Below are 9,358 nucleotides of genomic sequence, written 5' to 3' on the forward strand. Positions count from 1 at the left end.
CCATGGCCCCATCATGGATATCTGACACTCTTCTGAAGAGCTGGGTATCCCTCTCGATCAGATCAGTTTCCCATCGACTGATTTGGGCTGATCCCTTCCGTAAACTATCCACTGCCGGCGCGGCGGAGCATGGAGTTTCGGAAGGTGGTTAATTATTAGTGCATCACCGGAAGCGTTGCGACTCCAGCGTTCCCCGTCGTCCGCTATACCCCGAAGAGTTAGCAGCTCGGCTCGCTAAAACCCGCCCACGCATCGAGCCACAGACCTCGGCCAAGCACCGGAGGGGTGTGTCCAAAGACTCGCCGTTGCATCCTGTTTTTGGCATGGCTAAAGACTGAGGATGTCTGTCTGATGGTGTTTTGGAATGTTTGTGTAACAGCGATGGTTAGATTAGGCAACACGAAAAGCAGCAGCCTCCAAGAATAGGCCCCAGGCATCGAGACATACAGAGAGGTCTCAGGTCGGGGTCCCGGGGCTTGCCTTGGAAAGCATCACCATTCCAAATCATCATCACCAATACAATCACTCAGTAGTCTCAAGAGCAGCGTGTGTTTGCATGCTGCCTACTCTAGAAACAACAACCTACACCCTACACGTGCCAAAGATGACCGGGGTTCACGACATCGGCCGTTGCGCCTTCGTCATGCCTCACCCTGCCATCGAAGAAGGACCGAAGGTGAGAGAGCAGAGGAAAGAGTACGGAAGCTACATCGCAGAAAGAGCCAACCCGCCAATCTTCAAAGCCAATCCCAACCTCCAACCAGAAAACCCCCAGGACGTCGGATAACAACCATCTGTCAGCATTCCACGGCAGTCAGCCTTACAAGATATCATCAAACCACTATCATGCAAGCATACACCCTCCCAACCCGCAGCTACCGCCGCGACGACAACACCACCGCTTCCGAACCACCGCTCGACCTCCAGACCCCCTCCAGCGACTCTTATTACAGTAACAGGCGCTCAACAACCCCGCTCCCCTTCATCCGCCACCACCGCAACCGCCGCCGTCTCAACGTCCCAAACACATTCGCCGGCCTCTAGGAAAAGGACCCGAATCGGTTTCCTCCGCCCTCGCAGCAAACCATTCGCAATGCCGGGTCCTCCCAGGAGAACCGCCCCGACAACAAGGAAAACAACCCCTCCAACCTCCCGTCATATTACTCAACCTACTCCCTCCCCCGTAAACCCAGCCCCAGTCCCCCCCCGACAGAGCGAGTGAGATCTCCCTACCGCCACAGAACCTTCTCTTTTGAATCCCCGCCTGCATCTCCAGAGCTGGTGGTGTACGCCAACAAAGGGGGGTTAGATCTCTCTTGTGCATCCCCAAGGGATGATCTCGCCCGACATGGTATCAGCCACGCCCAAATCCGATCAGCATCATCCACCTACCCCTCCGACGAACGGGCCCAAAGTCCGGTCTCCCCGCCGTTGACGCTTGGGAGGAAAATACTGTCTAGTCTGGCGGGGTATGGATTCAGCGAGGCGGATTTTGATGCTGATGCTTCTTCGGAGAGGGAGGATGACGATGGAGTAGAGGAGGGGTTGTACCCTGGGGAGAAGAGGTTGAGCCGAGAGGAGGGGGAGATTGCAAGGGTTATATCCGCCGCGAAATCATCACCACCTGGGGTCCAGAGTCAGGTGTGGGGTGGGGCGGTGTTTAAGTTTCCAGCACCGCCCGAGGAAGGGGAAAAGGAAGAGGACGAGGGTTTTGCTTTGCCGGCGCCGGAGTCACCTCTTCTTGTTGGGCTGGCGGTTGAGGACAGGATGGAACAGGAGGGAGCGGATGAGGATGCTTCCACGAGGTGTTTACCCAGGGTGAGCACTGCGTTTTCGGGGTTTGAAGGGGAGCATTCTTCTTTCGTACCGCCGCTGCAAGAAGAGGAGCAAGAGCATATTTCTTTTGGGATGCAGTTGAGGGAGAGGATTAGTGGGCATTTTCGGAGGGGAAATGGTAATGATCATCATCATCATCATCGTCGTCATCATCGTCATCATCATCATCATTACAAGTCGGGCGGCTCGAGGGCTGGGGGTGGTAGTTGCGGGAAGGGTTTGGAACGGTTCAAGGAAGAAAGCTCAAAGACAAATGTTGGGACGGATGTGAAGAGGTGGTTTGTGAGGGGGCTCAAGGCGGGGAGGAAGGGGGTTAGGAGGGTCAAGAGGGGGTTGAATCATCATGGGGATGGCGACAAGGGGAGGGAGGGGAAGATGAAAAGGGAGATGAGGCGGGTGGATGAGAAGCTTGAGAGGGAGAGGGGGAAGTTGAGGAAGAAGCCCAGGAGGGAGGGGAAGGGGAAGAAGAGGGAGGGGTTGAGGGGGCGGATTTGGGGGTTGTTGGTGTAGTTTTCTATCAGGTATCGGTTTGGTGATGCGGGTTGGGGTCTGGTGGTTAGATTAGGTATGGATTAGACGGCTTGGTGGTTTAGGGTTTGGAGACCGGGGTGATATATTCTGAGCATTATTACCGTCTTTTTCCTGGAGCCGTACAAAACGGTCAGAATAGAGGGCAACTCGAAACGGGTTTTCAACTTGTTCACTTGCAAAGAACTGTGCTTTGTCTCTCCGCTGAGATTTCGTCGGTCTGTATGTCTCGAAACCCCCTTTACACGACAGCAACCACACCCAAAGCTCGGTATTCTTTTGGGGACTTTTGTGTCAGGACTTGGTGTGATGATGTCTGAGTAAGATTCTTGTTAGACACACATTCGGACCAGTCGGAAGGGACCCAAGTCGGTAGTTGAGGGGTTTGGTGTTTGTGTTTGTGTGTGCGTGTGCGTGTGTGTGTGTGTGTGTGTGTGTGTGTGTGGGCTAGGGAGGTAGGTACTTTCTGTGCAACGTTTTACTGCATGGGCAACTCAGGACGGCGAAACACGGGGCTTACATTTTCGTCTACGGAGCGTGGATGTGATTTGAGGTTTTTGACGGGTGGGCGGCACAGTAAACGGTGCAAGTTGGATACCTTACCTGAGTACCTAGCTAGGGATAGGATGAATAGGGGAAGGGTTGGGATAGGTGACCAAGGTGGTGCAGGGGCTTGACATTTATGGGTGAGGTGAGGGTACAACCCGTTTTGAGAAGACGGACATACAACCCACACTTGACGAACTCCTTTTGATTCACAGAGAGCACTTCCAAATCACAGTCAAAGGTAACTAAACGTGTCACCAATCTTGCATGTCACCAAAATCAAGGCGTGGGATCTAATCCATTCCCTCAGCCAAGGTAGTAATAGAAGTCTAACCGAACAATGTTCCCTCCCCTTCATTCCCAACCTTTGTCATTTCTTCTAGCTAACCTGCCGGCCCTTGAAAATCTACCTAATCTTCACCTTGATGTACGGCACCTCCACATCCTCCCCGTCCGCATCCTCCGTCACCACATCAAAGATCAGCTCCTTCTGATGCTCGGGAATCTTCTTCTTGCTCACCGTCTCGACCAGCTCGCTCAACTTCATCGGATACTTGTCCTTTCTCTTCGCAGGCGGGAAGAAGGACGCGTACAGCAAGCTCACGCCCGAGCTCACCATCGAGATCTCCAGGCCACGGGATTTGAAGTCATCGATCAACTCTTGCAACGTGACATCATTGAACTCGAAGCGGTCCCAGATCTTGTCAAACGTCACCTTGCCGTCGGGACCCGTGTACTCAACCTTGGGGCTGGCAATCGGCTCGCTGAAGCCAAAAAAGGGCAGGGCCAAGTTGATGAAGCCGTTCTTGTACTGCTCGATGTCGTCCTTGCCGTCGATGATCTTGAACAGCTCAAGGATGACCAGGCCGGTGACCAACGCCGTGGTGGTGGCGATGGCGGGAATGATCTTGCCGGCGATGAACTTGGTCTTGTGCCTATCAGCCTGCTCGATCTTGTAGTTGTCGGCACGCAGGTTGCTGGCGGCCGTGATGAAGTCAATGTGGTGGTTGGTATCATCATCCTTCTCAAACTCGACAGGAGTGAGCTTGAAGCCGGCAAGGGACTTGGGATCGGGAAGCTGCTTGATCAGATTGCTCAGCTCAGCTTCATCATCAAAGGCAGCGCCGGCGTTCGGATCCTAAAACAAGTCAGCGAGATCATTCTAGGGTACCTCTTCAGGCAAAACTTACAGGCTCCTTCTCGTCGGCCTGAATCTTGACGTTGGAATCAGGAGAAAAGTCGGGAACAATCATCGACTCCAAGGCCTGGATGTAATCCTGCCTTGTCTTGTCCTTGACATTGATATTGTAGTTGAAGGCATGCAGGTTGGTCGCCGCCACGATGAAGCTGTAGTGAGTGGGATTGTTCGCATCAAACTTCAACGGATCAGGCGCGCGCTTCGGCCCAGACCAGAATGGGGTGCCGGTAGACGAGACAGAGTCCTTGGGGAAGTTGTAGAGCAGCTGCTGAATAGCATTGTTGTATTGCTTCTCGAACAGCATGCGGCCCCACTGAACGCAGTCCTCAAAGGTGAGAGCCCGGTCATTCTTGAGGTAGTCGAGGAGCATCTCGAGGGTGGCCTTCTCGTTGCCGCCCTGCTTCAGAGTGGTCTCGAGGTAGTTGGGCTGGGTAAGATAGAGGTTGGCTGTCTCGGCAGGCTTGACAAACGAGCTCTCAAACAACTCACGAGCCCACGCAATGGTGTGCTCGATCTTGTTGGGGAAACTGCGCAGAGTGCACATGGGGAAGGACTGCTCGGGGGGATCCTGAGAGGAGGAGTATGACTCGGTGATCTTGGGAAGGACGACCTGGGTGTTGCCCTTGGTACCAAGAGTACCGCTCTCCAGCAGAGGCTTGTGGAAGAAGACGCATCTCCTGTCGACATATGTTCTCGCCTCAACGTTGTCGAGCGCATTGGTAACACCGTCCAAGTCGTTCCAGAAATCCTCGTTAAAGATGTGCTCTGTCTCGGGGCTGACACGGTCCTTCAGGGTGACAATGTGGCCGACCAATTCAGGGTTCATCGCCTGAACTGCCCTGGCGGCACAGTCGCTCTTCATCTGGCCGACATCCTTGGGCCTGAAGAGGAACTGCCTGTTGAGGTTGCTCTTCTCGATGGAATCCATGTCGGTAACAGTGATCTTGCCGCGAGGGCCGGTTCCGAGACCGATCATGGCCCAGTTCTTGAGCATTTCGCAGCCGATAGCACCGGCACCGACGAGGAACTGTCTGACGTTGGCGACCTTGTCTTGGAACTCGCGGCCAAAGACGGCAATTTGGCCATCATAGCGAGCACCGGTGGGCTGGCAGAGCTCCTCGGTGCGGGCAACACTCGTTGGGAGTGATTCAAGCGAGTCAAAGTACATGAACTGCTGCACGGGGTTGAACTTTCCAGACACAGCCTTGAGCACTTCTTGAGCCGCGAGGCCGCCGAAGAAGGCGGCCATTGGGTTCAGGTCACCAGTAGCCTGGTAGCTGAGCTCCTTCAGGAGCTTCTCATCCCACTCCACCTCGATTCCCTCGGCTTGGGCGAACTGTTTGGCCGAGCTGATCACGACAAGCGCATCCTCCTCGTTCATGGGCCGGGGAAGACGACCATGGGTCTGGGCAAAGGCATGCACGGCTTGGAATCCGATGTGAAGCTGTTGTGGGCGATCAAACTTGGCAAAATCAGAGATGACAAATTCAGGCTCTTTCATGGCAGCAGAAATGCTCTTGAAGCTGATGAACTTGGGCATCTTGACCTGCTGATAGAGACCTCCGCGCTTGTACTGCCCGAGACCTGACACGTCACCGATGGAAAAGGTGTATGGGCCCCTGACCGTGACCTTTCGGGGCTCGGCACCGTTGAGACCTTCCATACCCTCCACCTCGGTAAACGTCACGTAGTCGCCATCCTCCAGCCCGTGCCGCGTCTCATCGAGGGCAGAGACCAGACCCTCCTCGTCGATGCCTGCCACTATACCACTGACGGGGTTCTCGCCACTGGAGTCGAGCACGGTGAAGTTGTTGCCGAAATCGCAAAATATGTTGGCGAACAGGCCGGCTGTCTCGGCGGCGATAAAGTAGATGCCCTTCTCGTGGCAGTAGTCGCCGACGAGGACCTTGAGGTGCTGGGGCGTATTTGTTAGAACCACGACCTGGTACTTGTCAAACTGCGACAGGTTCTCGCCAAGATTATCAGATTGGTGAATGTGAACTGGTGTGTAGGCGTTGAGCTCGGCGACACGTGGGGCCACGACCTGGTCGCGAGGCTTGCCGACGTCTTCAGGATGCAGGAAGAAGTTGGAAGAGAGGTCTGCGATGGCGACGGGGGCGGGATCGAAGAGGGAGACGCTTTTCACACCGGCGAGGGCGATGTTCTTTGCGATTTCGACACCGAGACCCTTTTGACCAACGATGAGGACGTTGGAAGCGCCCATGCGCTTCATGGCCTCGTGGCCCAAGACATAGAGCTGTCGGCTGTAGAGCGACTCGTCGATTTCGGTGGTGCCCACGACCGACTCGTCGACCTGCATCCGGGTGACGAGGTCGACCTCCTCGGGGAGCTTCTTGTCCTGGAAGGCATCAGGAGCAGTCAGTTTTGAGCCTGTCGGAGCTAGGGTTAAGTAGCAAGGAGAAGACGAACAGTCATGGTTTTCTTGAGGGAGATAGGCAGATCCCCGTCGGATACTTTGCGTTTCCCCAGCTTGACAGGTTTATGTGATGGCTGGTGGAGTGGTTTTTGGATTGTTGATGGTGGTTTTGGGTGGTATTGCGGTTGCACCGGGCGAGGCGGCAGTTGAGTTGACGGATAGAGTTGAGAGTTGGCGGTGCGAGGTCCCGGTCACAGGTCAGCCCCGCCACCGAGCTGGACTGCGGACTACGGACTGCGCTGCGGGGGATGATGCGATGGATGGTTGGCTGGGTGCCTTGTGAGCTACCCTGGAGTGTAGAGTGGGGGCAGTGACAGCCTGGAAGTAACAGTAACAAACGATGCCAACGGTTTTATTATATGAAATGGTAAGTGTTGGTCTATCTCTGACGCCGATGTTTGCAATTTTGTATCTATTATTACCAACAGAGAGCTCGCCTCACAGTAAAAGACAGCTTTTGTTCCGAGCTGTCAGAGCTGCATGGAATCTGATGGTGATTTCTAACCATCGTGGCCCATGGGCCATGATGGAATGCGGTTCCACCCCCTGGGGCTGCCTAGTGGGGCAACTGGCCCCGCCTTTCCCGCCAGGTACCCTTGGCCGTGCAATTGATGAGAAGGAACAACTACTGTTTCGCTCATCGACTTTTGACTTCGATTACAGCTTTTTTCCCCATGAGCTTCTTTCATGGTCGGGGACGGCAAGAGTCATGATGCGTGATTTTGATGCTTCCAAGTGGGTAATAGAATTCTTTCTCTTTCTCCCTCCGACACACACATCGTCGATGAAAAGAGATATCTGGCAGGATAGGTATAACCCTAGAAATACAAAAGGGCTTGCTAATGGCAACAGAACGTAAGACTCAAACTTCCAATATCTCCTCTCTTGCTTGTATCAAAAACCAAAGAATCTCTCCACCACAAAGTCGTGTTGAATCACTGAATGGCTTTTAGATAGACGTCACTAAGGTAGGCAGGAGCAGGGTTAGCAGAGGTTCAGAGGCTCAGATGAGTCAAGCCAGTCGGTGAGTGTCAAGAGAGCACTTACAAGATCAGATCCGCATTGGGTGGGATGTGGCCGCGGAATCCTCTGTTAACAAGCGCTTGGTTAGTCATTGTCTGTGACTAATCGCAGTATAGATTGGCAAGGTAACTAGTAGTCGCGCATACTTTTCGCCATAGCCATAGTCGCTGGTGATATCAAGTGTGGCTCTCTCCCCAACCCTCATGTCGAGGACCGCCTCATCCCAACCTGGATATACTGTCAGCTGACAGCTTGTCACAGCGGTCCTGTTACTCCACATGCGTACCTCTAATGAGTTTCCCGATCCCGATCTGAGTGGAAAAGTCTCCTCGACCGACGGAGGAGTCAAACCTGAGGTAGGGGTGATCTTGTTAGTTGGTTGCATGTAGAGAGAGAGGAGCAGGTTGTCACTCACTCCTGGCCCTTGTTTTCTGGTTGGCTGGCGTCTTTCAACCAGCCAGTGTACTCGATGACGACTGTTTGTCCAGGGGCAGGTGAAGGTCCGGTCCCGTGGACATGGGTTATTCTTGTGACGCCCATGATGCTGTTGATCTGTGGGGTTGTTGGAGTTGTTGGAGGATGTAGAGTGTGAGAGTCAAAGGTAGTCGTAACGAGCTCGGAAAAGGACGGACAAGAGTGTGGCATGGTCTGGAAAGCAACGTAGGATCTGGAGACGAGCCTTGTCCTTTTTATATATTAGGACCCTTCGTCTTGAGGTCCCGTCAGTACCTACATGGTACCTCGGGGGCTCGGAAGCCACGGCCGGTACTTTGTCGCTGCTAAAACACTGACTGACAGATCAGATGGGAGATGGCCGTGTCGATCGACTCCCGTGCCCCCGTCACCGGCCAGTCCCCAGTGGTTCTATGCTAGCTCGACCCTGCAATCTTAGTCTGCGGTGCTGGTGTTGGTGGCATCCCACATCGCATCCAGGATGCTGTGATGGAAGAATCTGGTCGCCGAACTGGTGTGTAAGACCCTGGTCCTGGTTGGCTGCACGGCAGAAGCAGCAGCTAGATCTGGCGCGGGGCTATCCGTGGGGTTCGGTCTTCTCGAAGCGAGATTCTCTGATGACCCTCTGTGACCCCTTCACTTTTACCGCATGCTGCATGTACCCAACCTGCCAATCTGCTTTTTTTGCATCCCCCAACACCAAGATACTGGGATGGCCTTTGAACACGGGAAACGCCTAAGCGGTACGTAGCGGCAAGGGTGGGCACCACCACGGGCCGACGCCGACAACGGTCCATCACCCCCCTAGGTTCCCTTCAGGAGAGAAACCTAGGTACTGTGTAGGGTAGCTTCGAACCTCGTCCCAGCACAGCGGTGGGACAAGGGTGTAGCTTGTAGCGAAAAAGACCCGCCTGTGCCACCAAACCGTTGCTGAACGGTGTGAACCTCACTCAAACCTCAACTCACTCAAACCTCAACTCACTCACAACAGTGGAGGCCACCCCCCGCCTTGTGCTCCAACGACATGCGAATGCCTTGCGGGCAATACCAGACAAATGACAGAGTCTCAGTCTCAGCTTCACACTCTCAACAGCCACGCCTGATTCCAAGACACGCCGAGAGAAAGATGGGGGGGGGGAAGGGTCAGCTTCATGATGGACGCCCAACGACACAAGTGGGAAGACGAACAGGAAAAAGCATCCGGGGCGGGTATCGTGATGTTGCTGGGGTGGGGATGGACCCTTCCGGCATTTCTGTCTGGTGCCCCGGTCATGTACATACATGCGGAGCAGACGCAGGACGGCATCCAACATGCGCAAAGAGGGCAAACCGTAGAT

The 9,358-nt window shown here is 54.4% G+C and overlaps 3 protein-coding genes across 3 annotated transcripts; 1 reads left to right on the plus strand and 2 right to left on the minus strand.

Annotated features, from left to right (window-relative positions):
* Positions 1-275: 275 nt before the first annotated feature.
* QC764_303680 (uncharacterized protein) lies at positions 276-2,550 on the plus strand. The gene is made up of 2 exons (XM_062945486.1): positions 276-1,017; positions 1,081-2,550. The coding sequence occupies exons 1-2, from the start codon at positions 847-849 to the stop codon at positions 2,344-2,346; spliced, it is 1,437 nt and encodes a 478-aa protein (XP_062801470.1). The 5' UTR covers positions 276-846; the 3' UTR covers positions 2,347-2,550.
* Positions 2,551-3,155: 605 nt separating this feature from the next.
* On the minus strand, positions 3,156-6,544 carry UBA1 (E1 ubiquitin-activating protein; the record flags this gene model as incomplete). The annotated part of the gene is made up of 3 exons (XM_062945487.1): positions 3,156-4,048; positions 4,101-6,467; positions 6,539-6,544. The coding sequence occupies 3 exons, from the start codon at positions 6,542-6,544 to the stop codon at positions 3,317-3,319; spliced, it is 3,105 nt and encodes a 1,034-aa protein (XP_062801471.1). The 3' UTR covers positions 3,156-3,316.
* A 936-nt stretch (positions 6,545-7,480) lies between these two features.
* FKR3 (FK506-binding protein 1B) lies at positions 7,481-8,397 on the minus strand (the record flags this gene model as incomplete). The annotated part of the gene is made up of 5 exons (XM_062945488.1): positions 7,984-8,397; positions 7,855-7,919; positions 7,715-7,796; positions 7,593-7,634; positions 7,481-7,508 (listed from the first exon to the last, which is right to left on the minus strand). Exons 1-5 carry the CDS (start codon positions 8,211-8,213, stop codon positions 7,481-7,483), a joined length of 447 nt encoding a protein of 148 aa, XP_062801472.1. The 5' UTR covers positions 8,214-8,397.
* Between the last annotated feature and the right edge of the window lie 961 nt (positions 8,398-9,358).

Source organism: Podospora pseudoanserina, chromosome 3 (genome assembly GCF_035222485.1).
Source record: "Podospora pseudoanserina strain CBS 124.78 chromosome 3, whole genome shotgun sequence".
Classification (NCBI taxonomy): Eukaryota; Fungi; Ascomycota; class Sordariomycetes; order Sordariales; family Podosporaceae; genus Podospora; species Podospora pseudoanserina.